Source organism: Diaporthe batatas (assembly GCF_019321695.1).
Source record: "Diaporthe batatas strain CRI 302-4 chromosome Unknown Contig00006, whole genome shotgun sequence".
Lineage (NCBI taxonomy): Eukaryota > Fungi > Ascomycota > Sordariomycetes > Diaporthales > Diaporthaceae > Diaporthe > Diaporthe batatas.
The window spans coordinates 219,351-237,060 of record NW_025408553.1 but is presented as its reverse complement, the minus strand read 5'-3'; the positions used below and the strand labels follow the sequence as shown (position 1 = coordinate 237,060).

Below are 17,710 nucleotides of genomic sequence, written 5' to 3'. Positions count from 1 at the left end.
ACTCGACCCAAGCTTCTGGGGGATCATTTGGACCAGACGACAGCTCCTTGGCCATGCCGGCTGGAATGCGATCGCCCGAGTCTCTCGCGAAATCCGCTCCCTAGCTTGCCCAACCTTCGACCTCCAACACACAGACACACATAGCTACCCCAGCGTGCAGGCAGACAAGTCATACACCCCCGGGGCCGACCCCAGAACGAGTTGAACGAGGTCTGGACGTTGCCCATGCACCGGCCGCTCTCGAGCACTTGGCCTCGAAGCGAACCGATTCAGTCGCCTTGGTCCACTTGGCGCTCGAGATCTCTCAGACGTGCGACGACCCCGTCTTGACGGGCAAGACGGGCCAGCACGTCGTTAACGCCTTGGCACGGGTGGCCTCGAGCACACCCGAAATATCTGGAAACAGAGGTCAGCGCCTTCGCAGCGCCCTTCCTTGAGAGCCAAGCCCGCTGTAGCTGGACTCTGACCCTCCGGAGACTGCCAAGGCGTCGAAGAGCCTTGTCTTCAGAAACAGGAAGCCCCAGCAAAACATGTTTCCTTGCCACTTGCCCTGCGCTTCTGCTTCCGATTCCATCTTTCCCTGTTTCAATCCCATGGTGCTGATCTCCCTTGCCGGCTGGGGGTCTATTCCTGTGCAGCTTGTGTAGGAGCTTGTCCGTACTACCGCACAATTAAGCTCGTGAGGCCAGGCGGTCCCCGACCACCATGGCAGGCCAATATCACAGGCAACCGAGCTCACAATACTGCTCCTGTGTTCATGAGAATACATCAGGGACCGTTACACCACCCAGTGCGCGCCTGCGACTACGACTGCAGCGAGGCTCAGCCGTATCCGGTGTCAGGAATTACTTTAAGCTTAGTATATTGCACATGATTCCGGTCGAATTCAATCAAACGCGAGGAGATGAGTCGAGTCACTAGGTCGCTCGTCCCATTCGCGCGATCCCATCCCGCTGGCTCCGTCTTAACCGCCGTCACGCCCTGCCGGCGGTTACAGGTGTACCTCTGTCGCGAGCACGAACCCACCACCCGTGCAGGTGCAGATTTATCACTGCCGGGGGGCATTGATGCCAATCTAAAAGTATAGCCTGAAGGGCCCAATGTGCGCCCCAAACCGAGCATGACATTGGACGGCTTCGTCGCACCCTCCTGCACCAGGTCGTGGGTATGCCCCTGTCGTGCCGTGTTTCACATAGGCTTCAGGTTGGTACATCGAAGCGCACTTGTCTCCCGTGCTGGCGAGGTTGACCCCGGACACCTGCGCGTCCATGCCAAAGTTGTGTGGCTTCGCTCTGCTATATACCTGCCCGATGCTTTTAATGCTCTGCACGCGCGCAGTCAGTTCCCCCTTCATTAAGCTCTTTCCGGGTTACTTTCTTCGATTGCCGGGCCTCCTCCCTCATTTTCCTTCTTTAAACCAGTGCACAGGCTGCCCATTGATACCATACATTCTCTTTAGTTGCTCGACCCGCAAGACCGGAACTCCACCAACAACACCGATATCTACCTAATTCTCAACAACACCGACGACTTCACGACTTTCAAAATGGGTTTCCCTCTGATCCTCGCTCTCCGCGCCGTCCAGGGTGTCTTCGCAGTGATCATCCTCGGCCTGTCAGCATATGGTAAGGCCCCACGAACTGGGAGGACCTGGGAAATGGGCGGCCGAATATGATCATCTTGCTAACCAGAGGCAACAGTTGCCAACTGGTACAATGTCGACACCCTGACCTCGTCGCCTTCTCAGGTCAACTTCTTGGTCTTTGTGCCTCTCTTCTCCCTGCTCTCCATCGCGTACCTGGAGGGAGTGACCAAGTTCAAGCCCCAATGTCAGTACCGTCGGTCCACAGATGATCTCTTTTTAAAAATACTGACATCCTCCCCAAGTCTCCCACCCATGGGCCGTCCTCGCTCTTGAGGTCACCAACGTGCTCTTCTACTTTGCCGGCTTCGTCGCCTTGGCTGTCTTCCTGACGCACCTGCTCTTCTGCCGTGGCGCCGTCTGCGGCTCCGCCCGCGCGGCCACCGTCTTCTCGTCGTTCAACTTCCTGCTCTGGACCGCCACCGCCGCGCTCACCATCAAGGACGCGCTGAAGGGGGGGTTCGCGGGCCTCCGCATGGGCCGTGGCGCGGGGCAGGGAATGCCGATGCAGCAAAACGCCCAGATGAAGGAGGCCGCTATGGCCGCATAAAGGCCTACTACGGCTCCGATGGCCGCGGGTCGTTGTTCGGATACGTCCCGGCTACTCCGCCGCCTCACGCCATGCACAAGACTGCGTCCCTCGAGGTGACAGTCAAGAAGCTGTCCAACTCGTGGGACCACAGGCGGAGCACCCTCTCCGGCAGCGAGGACTGGGAGATCGCCACCTTTGTCGGGAGCGAGGAGGAGGTGATCGCGGGGAATGGATATGGGCGTCGTGATACCTGGTAGAGGGGGGGGGGTTCGCTAGATGGGTTGCGCCAGCTGTGCTGTGTTGGACCATTGACTTTGGAGAGGTATAGAAGCGATTTAATGACTTGAGAATCATGGTTGGATCAGGCTACGGGCTTGGATTAGCATCTTTTACGTATTGCAATGACAGGCCTATGAATATTTCTACATATTTACATAAACTTGTACATGAGACTCTCAACATTACATCCCTCAGCTTTGATTTCGTGCACAGTGAGAGGGTGTCATTGGGTCTGAACCAACCAACTTATCAGCAACTTACACATGCGGTCGCAGCGGGTCACACGATGGCACCCCAGACTTGGCCCGCAAAATCAGGCCCGCACCGTCCGCATGCCGGGCCTTTTTATCCTGGGTCACGGTCTTCACCGACCTGGCCAGCGGCCTCTGTATAAGTCAGCCCACAGTAGAGGACATACCACAATCTCGCGTGACCGGCCGCCCATGCGGCTCCTTCTACCGTTGATGATACCGCCGACCCACAATTCCACCGCAGATCAAAGGTCCAAAGGTCAACTAACCATCACAACGCCATCACCAGGATGTATGGCAACTCGAGTGCTCGTACAGAAGCACATATTTAAATAAAACACGAGGTATTCTGAGACACATAGGTGTGCAGATGCACTCAGCACGGGCGGCCGCCAGTGTAAGCTTCCAAGTTGCGGCACGCACCCTCGGGAACTAGCAACGTCCATCTCCAACAGCCCTGGAGGGGACACAACCCCGATCCCATGCTATAATACTCAGACACCACAGCGTTATACAACACATCCGAGGAGAAGAGACAAGCACAGCGGCCATCGGCCGTCGGGCCGGCTCGAGAAGCCATTAGCACGCGGCCTGGGCAAGGCAATCGGCAATGAGGAATGGTTCTGCTGCGGCGCCAACCCTTTTGGCAGCACACTCGACGTTGCTGGTCGAAATGACGTGCTCGGCTCCCCCACTTCCAAAGCGCGCCATTGGTTGCCCGAAAGGGAAGTGAGGGTGCAAGTTCACGCCCTCGAGGCAGTTAGAAATGGGCTTGAACGGGCGATCAGTCTAGGGACAAGGAGCCCGGGGCTGAAAAGGTTATATAGATACTTAAGTAGTCTGGTTGCCGCGCTGGTGGTGATCACTTGGAGTTCCCATTGACTTCTTGTTAAACAAACCTGTGATCTGTGCTGCTGTTGAACCATCCACCAAGTCGGGACTTCTGCCCTCAACTTTGTTTTTTGTTGAATGCTGTGACGCTTATACCCAGGCACTTACCCCCTCGGGTTACATCCACGCTCACGATGTCGGAGCTCATCAAGCACTTCGAGACCCTGCAGCTGCACGGCGGGTGAGTGCGATTCATGCGTATGAGAGATATTCTCATCAACTGACTGACCCTCATGAAGACAAGAACCAGACTCTGCTACAAATTCAAGGGCTGTACCAATCTACGCAACAACTGTATGAGTTCACAGAATTATCATGTGTCCGTGTGCGTGGGCGGGACAACGTGCTAAGTAGACCTCATAGAGCTATATCTTCAACGACTCAGCCCACGGCGCGAGGCTGTTCGGCCTCAAGGAGTTCGGCAACATATACAGCCGTATCATGAACGTAAGTCGCACCGAGGCCATTACGCGGCCCACATCTTTAATCAGGGCCCCTGGCTGAGCAATCCCACACCCAGCCGACGGTGGACGTGTTTGAGAAGCGTATCGCAGCACTCGAGGGAGGCGTGGCCGCAGTTGCCGCCTCGTCAGGTCAAGCGGCGCAGTTCATGACCATCGCCGCCCTGGCCCACGCGGGGGACAACATCGTATCTACCTCGAACCTGTACGGCGGTACCTACAACCAGTTCAAGGTTGCCTTCCCGCGCCTGGGAATCTCCACCAAGTTCGTCGACGGCGACAAGCCGGAGGAGCTGGCCGCTGCCATCGATGACAAGACGAAGGCCGTGTACGTCGAGAGCATCGGCAACCCGCGGTACAACATCCCGGACCTGGAGAAGATCGCGGAGCTGGCCCATGAGAAGGGGGTTCCGGTTATAGTTGATAACACCTTCGGCGCGGGCGGCTACTTCATCCGGCCCATCGAGCACGGAGCCGACAGTACGTTGCTTGATCCCTACGAAATTCTGCAGGTGTCGTATCCGAGATGCGTTGCTAACAGCCGAATCTGCAGTCGTCGTCCACTCAGCAACCAAGTGGATCGGAGGCCACGGCACAACCATCGGGGGCGTGATCGTCGACTCGGGCAAGTTCGACTGGGGCAAGCACGGGAAGCGGTTCCCACAGATGGTCGAGCCCTCGGACGGGTACCACGGGCTCAAGTTCTGGGAGACATTCGGGGCCATCACATTCATCATCCGCGTGCGGGTCGAGGTGCTGCGCGACCTGGGCGCCTGCCTGAACCCCTTCGCCGCGCAGCAGCTGCTGCTGGGCCTCGAGACGCTGTCGCTGCGCGCGGAGCGGCACGCGCAGAACGCGCTGGCGCTGGCGCGGTACCTCGAGAAGAGCCCGTACGTCAGCTGGGTGTCGTACCCGGGGCTGGAGAGCCACCCGAGCCACGAGCTGGCCAAGAGGTACCTCAAGAGGGGCTCGGGCGGCGTGCTCAGCTTCGGCGTCAAGGGCGGCGGCAAGGCGGGCAGCCAGATCGTGGACGGCTTCAAGCTCATCTCGAACCTGGCCAACGTGGGCGACTCCAAGACGCTGGCGATCCACCCCTGGACCACGACGCACGAGCAGCTGTCGGACGAGGAGAAGACGAGCTCGGGGACGACCGAGGTATGTCACATGCATGCGGCCAGAGGGCGTGTGAGCGTGTGGGCGTGCGAGCGTGCTGACATTGACGTCTTTAGGACCTCATCCGGATCTCGGTGGGTACGGAGCATATCGACGACATTATTGCCGATTTCGAGCAGTCCTTCAAGGCCGCATCTGCCGCCACGACTGAGGGCAAGGAAGGCAAGCCCGAGGATAAGGAGCACGAGGCCGCGCCGACCGTCGTCTGATGTCGTGGAAAGGTCCGCCCTAAGTACTTAGTGACCTATGTTCAATTGATACCAGATCAAATCAATGCACATTCTCAATCTGATCTTGTAGACTGGGGACTCCAGTATTATGCAGACTCCCGCAAGACCGTGCTCGACGACTCACCGAAGCATCAGAACGCGACCGGTTTAATCCCATGTTTTAACCGCACCAGCCCATTTAAAACGATGCATGGCATCTCACCCATGTTTACATGGCTGCAGGTGCCATACGTATGCCAGTGCAATGTCTTGGTAGCATTAGGTTGTAGGGTATTCTGCAGCTCAGAACCAGCCCCTGTTGAGACTCGGGCTGTATAGAGGCCATGCCGTGCTTTTTATACCTTGGCAAGCACCGCAGCGGATCTCCACTCTCCACCGCAGCCCGCCCGGGCGGACCACCGATTTGGCCTACCCAGTACCTACCTGCCCAGTACCTCTTTCTAAGCAACTCCCTTGTGTATTATTTGCTCCAAATTAAGCTTTGTCTGACTAGGCTTTTTCTTCCAAAAATAGGAATCTGAAGGCCCTTCTGGCCTACCTCTTGGCCCTCTGGCATACTACAAGGCCAGAGGGCCAGAGGGCTAGCAGGTAGGCCGGGGGGTAGGCCAGAAGACCAGACCTGAAACTGAACCACAATCCCTGGCCTGCAGTTCATGGCCCGCCAGCCCTGGAGCCCGGCCGCGTCGCTCCTTTAGGAAAAAGGTATATCTTATTACTCGCTACGGCCATGATCGACTCAACCTATGATCGGGGCTAGCTTTCAGCCCATGGAGCGGCCGTGACAGTCCTGGACGGTTCAAATGTTGGTTCCCAGGATGATACCAAGGCCGCCACCGCTGTCCAGACCACGTGCCCCCAATCCTACCTGCCTACATACTTAGTATAGAACCAAATGGGCGGGTGTGAGATATTGCACTCGACGCAAAAGATCGGCATTCCGGCCAGGTTGTCAGGCGGCCTGGGTCTGCTGAGGCTCGGCCGCGACATGGACTCTAGACATTCTTCACTCTGATACAGTCGAGTATTTCACGATGCAAAGACTTAAAGGCTCATGCGTCCTGCTTTAGAAATGTTTTGCTCGACCTCGATTTCCGTATACAAGTAACTGGTTTATTTCATTGCACCTCCTCTCACCGACATCGATACAATTCCCGTAAAGTTTTACAAAAGAAATCCTTGTCCACGTCCTCGGAATCATCAACAGGCCTAAACATGCCGAACCAAAACATGCCGAACCGAAACATGCCGAACCAAAACATGCCGAAGCAGAACATGACGAACCAAAAGCAGAGACTCGATCAACTGGAGGCGACTCTTGCAAAAAAGATCAAGCGGTGGAAGGAAGACGACAAGGAGAAGTATGCTGATAGAAAGAAGGCATATGGCGGCAGATTCCTAGAAAACAGAGACGTGAGCACTTTCACTGGGATGCATAAGAGCCAGACGAGGGCACCCTGGCTAACAGAATGGGTTGTAGATCATCCACTCGACCAGGCTGTACGAGCTTGCTAAGAAAGCTCCAAAGGGAGGACATCTGCATATCCACTTCAACTCTTGCTTAGGACCCGATGTCCTCCTCAATATAGCCACAGATCCGGAGGTGAACAAAAGGATGTACATCTCGACTGACCTCCAAGGACCCCTGACAGCGGACAAACTCGACCATGTCAAGATCAAGTTCCACTTTATGGCCTCTTGCAATTCCAAAAGCGTCTTTGAGACTGGCTACATCGGCCGGAAAAGGGAAAATGAGGATCCAAAACCAAACGGCACATTCGACAAGATGTTGTTTAGCAAGTTCCGCACAGACTTTGAATCGAAATTTAAGCCGCGCAACTTGAAAGTAATGGACTGGCTCAAGAAAAAGCTGATCTTCTCCTCCTCTGACGTTCAGTATGAGAAGGGGGACCGGAACAGTTGCAAGAAGTAAGTCTGGTGTTTTGAAAGAGTGTACCGCCTTTTCCAGCTAATGTATTATTACAGGCAATGGGATATGTTTGACGCCCGAACACAAATGATGGCCGGGTTGTTCAATTACGAACACGCTTATCGCAAATACACACGGCTGCTTCTCGATTCGTTCCACGACCAGAACATCCAGTATGCTGAGATTCGACCGAATTTTATGCCAAAGAACCAGGTACTTAATCACTGTGAAGCCCGTTAAGTCTTTTTCAGTCACACCAAGGTTTGCTAACTAGTCTGTCGTAGGTCTACACGGATGCGGATCCAAATGAGACATTGGACAACTATGGAGTCATGGATTTAATCATTGAAGAGTACGAAAAGTGGAAGGATAACAACCCCAAATCCAGTTTCAGGGGGTTGAAGGTGATCTACTGCACGCCTCGTTCCTTCCCCAAGGACCTTATGCAGCGCGGACTGGACCAATGTTTCGATATGAAGACCAACCCTAACTACAGCAGGTACATCGCTGGTATGTACATAAATAGGGGTCCAGAATTGATTGCACTGGCGCTGACCAAGGAAATGTGTCAGGCTTCGACATTATCGGCCGTGAGGACGCACCTGACGACCCCAACTCACACCCTTTGTCGTTCTTTAAGCCACAGCTCCTGAAATTCCAGGAAAAATGTAAGGCCGCGGAACCTGAGATCTATTGCCCCTTCCTCTTCCATGCAGGAGAAAGCCACGAAGACCCCTTGAAGAACCTTGACACGGCTCTGGATCTAGGGTCAAAACGTATTGCCCACGGCTACTCTATAACACAGAAGGGAAAAGAATCCGTGTTGCTAAGGTGTGAGGATCGTGTCAAGGCTGCAAATGCCGCCGAATTGGCACTGAAAGCCGCAAAGAATGCCACAGACGGAGAAAGTGCCAGGAAGGAGAAGAAAACCCAAGAGCTGTGCATTGAGTGTTGCCCAATCTCGAATGAGATCCTCGGCCTTCACCCTGACGCCAAAGGCGCGGTGGTGTACGATCTCATGAACAACAAAATCCCAATCCCTTGTGCTCTTGCCAGCGACAATCCCACGCTTTTCCAGTACGTTTAGAACTCCCTTACTCTACTTCTACTGTTGGACAGTTGCTCACATCAATCGCAGATCCACGCTAGCCGACGACCATTACCAGGCCCTGATCGGCAGAGACGACTTCGGACTGCCACAGTGGAAGCAGCTAATTAAGAATTCCATCAATCATGGCTCCTGGAATAATCCTGCGGAGCACAATTCAGTTATGGACGCCTGGGAAAGGGCGTGGTTCGAGTTTGTCAAAAGTGAAGCAGGGGATGGACCCTTCTTCGATGAGCCCAAGCCAAAGCCCAAGCCAAACCCACCGACGAGCGGCACTGCTGTACCTGACAGGCCAGCGGGAGGCCCAGGCCCCACGAGCACTACCACATTGCAAAAGCCCACCCATGGAGCTATACAGCCGCCGGCAAGAAGGTCTACACAAGATACCTCTAGGACAGCATCAGACGGGCCACGAGCCGCAGCTCCGAAAGAGGTCAACAGTACTGCTAGACCTCACGGGTCAGCGGGAGGCCCAGCCCCCACGAGCACTACTACATTACAAAGGCCTACCAATAGAGCTACCCTAATACAGCCACCAACAAGGAGGTCTACCCAAGATACCTCTAGGACAGTGTCAGACAGTTCACGAACCACAGCTCTAAAAAAGGATAACGATACTGCTGGACCTCACGGGTTAGCGGGAGGTCTAACCCCCACGAGCACTACCACATCAAAAAAGCCTACCAATGGAGCTATACAGCCGCCGACAAGGAGGTCTACCCAAGATACCTCTAGGGCAGTATCAGACAGTTCACAAACCACAGCTCTGAAAAAGGATAACGATACTCTAGCTGCTGCCCCCTCCGCGACGGGCAACGGGGCCGCCGCACGTACGGCGAGGCCCACTGGTAGCGCTCCCTCTACCAAGAGGACGGCGAGAGTTGCCGCAAGTAGCACCCACCCCTCTGCCGGCACGTCAACTCCACAGGCGAGTAAGGCTCCCGCATCGCAGACTCGGAGGGCGCAAGGGCCATGAGTGCATACTTGATGTATTGAAACCGAGCATGGGGCTGATACAGATATTTCTTGAGTGTGTGTGGCGGTACTTAGTAGCCAGCCATAGGACCAGATTCTCAGGTTGCAAGAGTGTTTGGTAAAGAAATCGGGACTTGATGTGTTGGCAATCCTCGAACTGAAGCTGGACAGGCGTTAAAGAGAGTGTCTTTTGGACATTGTATTGTATTCTTTGTCTTGAGTGCTTACCACCGTATGAATAGCTGGCAAATACCAAGAGCGCAGCAAAGAGGGGCCCACTGGGCAACACCACAAGGGCAACGCGGCGTCCTTCGAGATCAGAACTGATCACGGGTAGATCAGATACTACAGCGTCAATGCCATCGACCAAGAGCTTGTACCGATGACCATAAACCAGATCATTTACCTTTTCACGCACCTGCTCCAAGGGTACGCAATCTTCCGGGGTCACATAGGCAAAAATTTTCAGGACAGTCCTGTCCGGGTCACCAAACGCGAAACCGTCTTCAGAGCAGGCTATAAGACGTCGCATGTTTGATGTTGCTGAAGCGACTAACAGAACTGTGTTGAAGGTAATTACTTAAGTATGTAGTCTCACAATGCCTCCTCGGAAGTCAGCACGGAATAATAGACCACAGAGTTTCCACTGTGTCACCGGTGTGATTCTGGCTATCCTGGGTGCGTTGGTCACTGTTGGTTGTTGTGAACTGTTGGTTGCTTTGGTTGCATCACTTACCAAAAGCATAGCACTTGGGGACCGAGGTGCCTATCTCGACTGGGCCAAAGTGGATAGGTTCTTAGTGGGCAGTGATCAATTGATTATGGCATAATCATGATATCAATAGTCCGCTTGAATAAATAATTCAGTTTAATATTATACCGAGTTTAACAACCCTTCAAATCTAGTATAATATATTTATGTAGTCCTTTTGCAGTACCCAGGTAGTGTGTCACTTGCAGTATCTTGGTAAGCTTAAATGCGGTGGCCAACCAGAGTACTCCGTAACCGCTAGTAGTTGACGGCCCACCCCTGTAGCATCCAAGCTCGGCGACGTACTCTCAACGGCTCAAGGAAGAAGGAAGCTGGCCAACGAACCTGCATTACCAGAGATCTCCCTCTCGACGACTTTCCTGAACAAGACGCCCAACGGAGGCGCCCCCAAAACAGCCCAAGATGCGCAACGACCTATTCTCCCCTCTGGCCGTCTCCTTCCTGTCCGCCGTGGCAGCGGCCACGACGACAACCGTCAATCTCGTCATCCCCGCGACGCACACCCTCCCGAACCCGCGCTCCCTCCCGCCCCAGACCCACGCAACGCTCTCGTCCTTCCATTTCGACGCCTCGGCCTACCTGTCCCCGGCCAACACCTTCGCTTTCCACAACGTCTCCGAGGGCAGCTACCTGCTCGATGTGCACAGCCCCAGCCACGCCTTCGCCCCGCTGAGGGTCGACGTCCTCCCGGTGGTGTCGGGCGCCGGGCAGACTGAGAAGGACGAGAAGACGGCCAGGCTCAAGGTCGCCGCCTGGGAGACATACAGGGGTAATGACTGGAACAACAAGGGCGAGGCCGCCGTCGTCACCAACAGCGGCGCCCTCGAGGTCAAGGTGCTGGGGCCCAAGAACTTCTACATGGAGAGGAGCTCATGTGAGTTGTCCGAGGTTCCGGGGCTCACGGGCGCAGCTGCTAACGCTAAGTTCTACCAGTCAATGTCCTGAGCATCCTCAAGAACCCCATGATCCTACTGGGTCTCGTCAGCATGGGCATATTCTTCGGCATGCCATATCTGGTTGACAACAGTAAGTCTCCTTACCGGATCTTCTTGTCTGCAGCACTAACACAATAACCATCAGTGGACCCAGAGATGAAGAAGGAATGGGAGGAGAGTCAAAAGAGCAACCCAATGAACAGCCTCATGGGCGGCCAACAGGGGGCACAGAACCCCATGGGCAACTTTGACATGGCCGCCTTCCTTGCTGGCTCCTCGAAGAACGACAACGGCAACGGTGGTTCGAAGAACCAGAAGGGAGCCAAGAAGTGATGCTGTTCTTACACACAGGGCCGTCCATGTCGAGTGACGCGTGCTCGCGTGAATTATTAGCGAGATGGATATTGTGCTTAGACTGGGTTTTCTAGAATTGGGAGCACTGCGCATTGAGGGCCGGAGCCCGACGGAGCAAACCGTGTTGTGTATTTTTACGCAGGCCAGTGAAGTCAATGTGAAGCTATGAAAACTGCGTCGTTGCATGCTATAATTTCTCACTGGATTTCTGTCCGACTGTGTAAAGTCATGCTTGAAGCGTATGTCATGGACTCAGAGACGGTGCAAAGCTTGCAGCCCGTCCGCAACTCGGTCATTATCATGAAAAATGTGAGAAGCGGAAGTCGCAAATGTCCGTGAATTGAGCAATATCCCAAGTCTTGGTCATGAGGAAGCTCAAATGCCGGGGCTCGTCATTGCCACAATCCTATCTCTCGTCCCAGTCCCAGTTGCAGGTGCATATCCAGCCCAACTTGGCCAGTCACTCGTGCTGTCTTTTCCAACCACTAAGCATATGTAGCCAGTGGGACGAAGTGTGCTAGCCAAAAGAATCCCCCCTGGCCCCACGTTGAGCAAGCCTCCTGTTGCATCCTCGTGCCCGAGGGCAAGCGAGACCAACCTCATGGCAGTAAGCCGGCAACTGAAGGCTCACGGCTGCCAAGAGCCGTGATGTAGATTCAAATAGGTACGGATCACTTATCCCATGAGTGATACTTTTCGCCTCTCGAGAACCTCCTCCTCCTCCCTCTGCGGCCGATGCAGCAGTCGACCGACCACCAGACCACGCAAACCAGCATGGCGGCCGTGGCACCCCACGTCAGGCCCAGGAACCTCCTCCCCGGGTCCGCCGTAACGCCGACCTGCTCGGCATACTGGTCAACGGCGCGGGCGCCGATCACCGCGATCGCAGTCGCGAGAGCACTGGCGACGGCGACGACCAGGAATGCTAATAGCGCGAGGAAGATATTTGCGCAGGCGGACATTCGGCCCGAGAAGGCAAAGGAGATGATGGACCCAAGCGTCGCGAGGCCGATTACCCCGATCGAGACACAGTCTGCGGTGCGTTGTCAGTCAAAGAATGAGGCGGGACATGTCAAGACACGAGAGTGGTGTTGTTAAAGACGTACAGATGATGAAGGCCACGCGCTGCACGATGTGAATAGCGTCGATGCCACGGTCGATCTCATCCGGCCAGCTCAGGTCCGAGACGTTCAGCCAGCTATTGCCCGAGGCGTTCAGGTCGCGCTGCAGGGCGTCTCGGGGGTCGAATTGGAAGTTGGCGCTGCGGGGGCTGCAATATGTGAAGTTGCGCGAGATATCGCTGCGGGAGACGGTCTCGTTGGGGACCGCCTTTGGCTCGTAGTAGCCCTCACAATACTGTGACGGCTTAGTTTACTTGTCCGTACCTGAGGTGAAAGCCTTGTTGCTCTCAACTGGTAAATCTCGGGAATTCACTTACGGTCATGAGGTTGGCCGTATAGAAGTCATGGATGCCCAGCCGCTGGAGGGCCGCATTCAGTAAGTCCTCGGCATCATCTTGCAGGAATGGTGGGATTGAATCCAGAATTCCGGCCAGCTCGGGATGACTGTCGACATAGCTGCTGTTGAGGATGCCTTGGCCGATTTGCGAGGTGTTGACCTGGGAGTCTTGGTCAGATCACCGGAATAGTTATTTCAGGGGATAATGACATGATGCATCTTTCTTACTGTGATGAGTGAAAACTCGGGCAGGAACGACGTTGTGGAGCCAGCAAAAAGACACAGCAGTGTCAGTGCAAGGGCCCCAAGGCCGAGAAGAACAGGTCCGATGGCAGAGAACCTCATCGTGTCGTGGGCGCTGGTGGGATCAGGTGCTGGAAGCGATTCTCTCGGTACCTAGGTACCTAGGTACTTAATTCAAGCACCTTTGATAGATGGCTTTCTCGTCGGTCCGTAGAGCGTTTTCAGTCGGCAACACTGGACTGTGGTCCCATGGCGAGGTCATCAACCATTGGAAATCGTGCTGGTGGGCTTGTCATCCTTTTAGGAATGAACATTTGTTTATTGCCCAGTCTCAGGAGACAAAGCCCACATGGTACGACCAGAGTTTGGAGCACTGGGCATGTCGTCACAGCTGTGCCTGGCCGCCTTGGGCCACCGACTCAGCGTCACCCTGCAGCTCCAAATCCCTCCCAGGGCACACGTCATATTCTGGTCTACAGAGTTCCTAGAGCCCAGCACGAACATAGCCTTGTGGCTTTTGGTGCGTCAAAGCGGCAACCTAGCGGAGCTTATTAGCACTGTCCAACGCCAGATCCCAGGTCGTGCCCGGGAATCGTCAACACCAGTTAACATTTTTCTCTTGCGAGTACCAGGCTCAAGGACAGCAGCATACGCTGACTTGAACAAGACTTGCATGCTTCCTTTCGGAAGTCCATTCACTCATGGCAAATTTCCACCATCTGATTTCATACTTTTCAGTGGCTGTTTGCACATTCTCCGTTGATTTCAGTACCAAGGTACACAAACACTCCAGTACCTGGGAAGTAGTCTCTTGTTCCCGCCCGTTCGAGCTATTAATGCCGGCATCAAAGTGTTTAGACTATTGCAAGGTATTCTCATAACCACTTGCTATGCTCTAGAGCGGACGGACGCTCGTCCTTAGCCGCCGTCGACTTGGCATACTGATCGTACGAGACTGGACAACGTCAGAAGCTCGGGGTATGCCATACCAGTGATAGTTTCGGACGTATAATTACCAGTTAACGAAGTAAGAACGAACCCAGGTATACCTTGCTGATTCTAGTCCTGCATTTGCTTAAATGTGTCACAGCTATCAATGGCAGTTCTTGAGATTCACAGTGCATAGCACCTTCTTTCATCTTATTGAAGTCATAAGTATCTAGGTGGGCAACATTGTCCCAGGTTGAGCCCGGCCGTTAAGCAGCATTTTCTTGATTGACAGTTTGCCCGGGAACAAGTAAGGGCAGAGTTGAGGTGTAGTTTATCTAGATTCTCATGATAATCTGACTTCTACAATACACGGTTTCATGTGAAGAGACTGCTGGACAGTAGTATGCTGGCTGGCAGATTTCAGACCTCAGCATCCACGTAGAACCCGAAAACTTGACAAACTCACAGGTTGGCCTCCAGGGCTCTAGCTCACAGACGGGACTATCTTGTGTGAATAAATCCAAAGTACTTACAATTCGAAGCCAGCGTCACGTCCATGTTTGGTATAATTCGTGTTGCGGTTATTCACCTCATCAGCTTCAACTCATATTCTGTGTGCTTGCTGGCAACAGTAGAAATCGGCCTCATGTCCCAGTGAAATCCTAACTAGTTACCTACCTAGGTAGGTAGTTATCAGTGTTATGTGAAGACCTGTTCAGGACAGCTGGGGTCTGAACCTGGCTGCAACTCCGAGATCAGCTTCTCTAGTCTGGTGAGCCTCGGAAGGATAATCTACCTAGGTATGGATGATAAACATGATTTGGAACACGAGTTGCTCTTCAGAGCTGAGGAGGGCGAACCAAATCGTCTGAGCAGACGTGTGGGGGATGATGGGTAGCACCTTGGAAGCTAAAGTGCAACCACGATAACTGACCAGACCACAAATAGCGCCTTAAATGATCAACCAACAAATAAAATACATTATATAGAGATAGGTGCATACTGGCGCTAAATAGGTGAGCATAGTGATAGGTTGGCTCGACACCTGTGGCTTCTGTAGCAGTTTCTGTAACACGAAGCACGCCCGGTCTTCTTAATCTCGGGCGAGAACAAGATCGCAACGGATGTGCTATGTGAGAAATCTTCTTCAGCATGTAGCGAAAGTTCCAAAATTCTGAGGCTGTCGAATCAGGAGAATAACAAGAACTAAAAACTATAAGAAGGGCCATCTCCTCCCACTTGAGCTAGCTACCTAGGTATCTACACCTCTCAACTAAGCCTTTTGCCTCTTACCTTCATCCCACCACTTTATACTCACATTCGTACCAAGTATCAGTAAGAACTTTGGGATCTTCAATATGCACTTCTCCGCACTCGCCGTCGTTTTCGCCTCCCTAACCGCCGTCCAGGCCACCGCATTGATCCGCGCGTGCCTGCCCGATTGATGATGTGCTCAACTGCGCAGGCATTGGCGAGACGACGAACGACATAGGTGAGGATAAATATTGTATCACAATTTAATACAAAAAAAAGTCTCTAGGCCAATAGTTTGCTGATCGCGTCATCTTTCATTACAGTGGACATAATTATAAACCTATCCACCCTCGACATCTGCTCATTTGCCACTCCCATTTCCGCCCTAATCAGTGATATTGTGTCTCTTGGTAGTCAGTGACGGCAGCTGCGGTGAGGATTAACGGAGACGAGTGGAATTATTGGACCGTTCCTTCCAAGTCTCCGACAAACTCGGCTGCGTGAGGCGACTGCGTGAAGAGGCTTTTCGGTGGCATGATACTCCAGTACCGGTGCGAAGGCAGATTTGTGACATTCTTTGAAATCTACCCTAGGGTAAGTTCAGGGAATGGAGGAATTCTTTTCGTCTGCCTTCTTCCGTAGCTACTCAGCTAAAGCTTTACAAACCTTGGAACATATAAGATTCACCGCCAGGCCTTCGATGGCTCAACTAGCTCAATCCATTCTTTGAAACTATCGTCTTACCAATGGAATTATCCGCAACCATCTTTTTTGCGCCTTTATAAGACGTTTGTCTATATTGGATGGATGAGAGCCCTTGAGTCAATCATGAGCACGGAGTGTAGTTATTCTGCGCAGTTGGCACGGGCTTCTCAATGTCAACATCGTCTGTACATGTATTCAGTGCATTACTGAGTACATAATTCAGAGAACAAGCAACACTGTGCTACAATATATCATGCCTAACCACACTGGTAGACAGGCGTTTCAGTGTGCCAATATGCGTACAAGTTCTTGTTCCCCTTCCGATCGACATTGCCCTGCCTCCGCCTTTCCTCCTTCTGCACTTTCACCGTGTGCCTGAACTGTGCCGCCATGATCGCGCGCTGTTGGGACGGTGGCAGGTGCACAAGGCTGGCCCGGTCGTTGGCGCTCATGCTTGCCATCTGGTACGTGATTGTCCCCTTCTCGCGCCTCTCCCTCTTGGACAGCAACCGCGTATCGGACGCCCCCGGCTCGGGTTCCTCTTGGCCAGACGCCCCCTTCCTCTTGTCTTTCTCGTCCTCCGCCTCTTCGATCATGGTTCGCTCTAGTCGTGAGGCATGTTTTCGAGCTCGTCGGTGCAGCTGGGTAGTTTTCGGCCCCGCCGGTGTTGATGACTGTTTCGATATTATCTTGCCTGATGGCAGTCGAACTGAGTCCTGCCCGATTGGTTGTGGTGTTCGACTCGAACTTGTTGCTGTCTCCTCCTGATTTATCTCTTCCTCATCCTCCTCTGTGTCGCTCTTCACATCGTCTTCTGGTTCAGAGAAGTCGTAGAACTCGGCAAATTCTGAGTTTTCTTGCGATGTGTCAAAACTGCAGTGGCCTTTGCCAGTCATGTGTTGCTGTACACCTTGTACCGTGGCCCTCTCTGTTCCGCATCTAATACATTCTCGGTAGCCAAAAATTATTAGATGCAGATATCTGAAGAGGGATTCGAGGTCGACTGCTAAATGTTCTTGGTGAGGGATGAAGAGGCCGTGTGATTTTCGCATGTGTACCATGCTCTCGGTGAAGTTTTGTGAGAGTTTTGGACAGAAGAGGCATTGCTCAGGGAGATATTGTGCCATAGTGGAGCCAGGAGGGTCGGTTGACTCCTGTGGTGATGTGGTCTTAGAGTGGTTCTGCGGACTCTGTGAGTCTTGCATTGGTAGGAGCGGTAGTTGTGCAGTTGTGGTAGTGGTAGTGGCTGTAGTTGTCTCTAGCATTCCAATGAGGTTGTAATGGAAGTGGTTGTAACTTTGGAAACTTGGATACAATCAAGTCTGTAAAGTGTTTGGTGTTGAATAGTGTATATAGATGATTGCTGATAAGCTTGAACTGAACTGACAAGTCGCAACCCATATTATATACAGAGGTAGGTCCTATTTCTACCATCTTGGAGATTGTAAGTGAAATCGTTCGTGGGCCTGCGACTGGGGTCTGTAAGTTGAGTCAAGTCCACTGAAAGGGGCGGGACACCAGGCGCTACTACACCGGAGCCCCACTATAATGCGCAACCTGACGAATCAGACGCTCGGTGGCTTACTGACA

General features: G+C 53.3%; 6 protein-coding genes across 6 annotated transcripts; 4 read left to right on the top strand and 2 right to left on the bottom strand.

The window, feature by feature from the left end:
• The first annotated feature begins 1,142 nt into the window (after positions 1–1,142).
• Positions 1,143–2,609, top strand: KVR01_006324 (uncharacterized protein). Its single transcript, XM_044792706.1, has 4 exons — positions 1,143–1,337; positions 1,460–1,625; positions 1,701–1,829; positions 1,888–2,609. Exons 1-4 carry the CDS (start codon positions 1,269–1,271, stop codon positions 2,190–2,192), a joined length of 669 nt encoding a protein of 222 aa, XP_044645127.1. The 5' UTR covers positions 1,143–1,268; the 3' UTR covers positions 2,193–2,609.
• Positions 2,610–3,729: 1,120 nt separating this feature from the next.
• Positions 3,730–5,438, top strand: KVR01_005875 (bifunctional cysteine synthase/O-acetylhomoserine aminocarboxypropyltransferase MET17; the record flags this gene model as incomplete). Its single annotated transcript, XM_044794449.1, has 6 exons — positions 3,730–3,776; positions 3,835–3,889; positions 3,959–4,042; positions 4,116–4,536; positions 4,610–5,211; positions 5,286–5,438. 6 exons carry the CDS (start codon positions 3,730–3,732, stop codon positions 5,436–5,438), a joined length of 1,362 nt encoding a protein of 453 aa, XP_044644678.1.
• Positions 5,439–6,671: 1,233 nt separating this feature from the next.
• On the top strand, positions 6,672–9,716 carry KVR01_006126 (uncharacterized protein; the record flags this gene model as incomplete). The annotated part of the gene is made up of 6 exons (XM_044794293.1): positions 6,672–6,869; positions 6,937–7,385; positions 7,443–7,599; positions 7,671–7,896; positions 7,959–8,463; positions 8,525–9,716. The coding sequence occupies 6 exons, from the start codon at positions 6,672–6,674 to the stop codon at positions 9,468–9,470; spliced, it is 2,481 nt and encodes an 826-aa protein (XP_044644929.1). The 3' UTR covers positions 9,471–9,716.
• A 785-nt stretch (positions 9,717–10,501) lies between these two features.
• KVR01_006116 (uncharacterized protein) lies at positions 10,502–11,705 on the top strand. Its single transcript, XM_044786461.1, has 3 exons — positions 10,502–11,115; positions 11,175–11,267; positions 11,322–11,705. Exons 1-3 carry the CDS (start codon positions 10,644–10,646, stop codon positions 11,507–11,509), a joined length of 753 nt encoding a protein of 250 aa, XP_044644919.1. The 5' UTR covers positions 10,502–10,643; the 3' UTR covers positions 11,510–11,705.
• On the bottom strand, positions 11,682–13,602 carry KVR01_006240 (uncharacterized protein). Its single transcript, XM_044793521.1, has 4 exons — positions 13,217–13,602; positions 12,969–13,148; positions 12,637–12,886; positions 11,682–12,563 (listed from the first exon to the last, which is right to left on the bottom strand). Exons 1-4 carry the CDS (start codon positions 13,331–13,333, stop codon positions 12,202–12,204), a joined length of 909 nt encoding a protein of 302 aa, XP_044645043.1. The 5' UTR covers positions 13,334–13,602; the 3' UTR covers positions 11,682–12,201.
• Positions 13,603–16,377: 2,775 nt separating this feature from the next.
• Positions 16,378–17,575, bottom strand: KVR01_006486 (uncharacterized protein; the record flags this gene model as incomplete). The annotated part of the gene is made up of 1 exon (XM_044789057.1): positions 16,378–17,575. The coding sequence occupies exon 1, from the start codon at positions 17,383–17,385 to the stop codon at positions 16,378–16,380; it is 1,008 nt and encodes a 335-aa protein (XP_044645289.1). The 5' UTR covers positions 17,386–17,575.
• Positions 17,576–17,710: the final 135 nt, after the last annotated feature.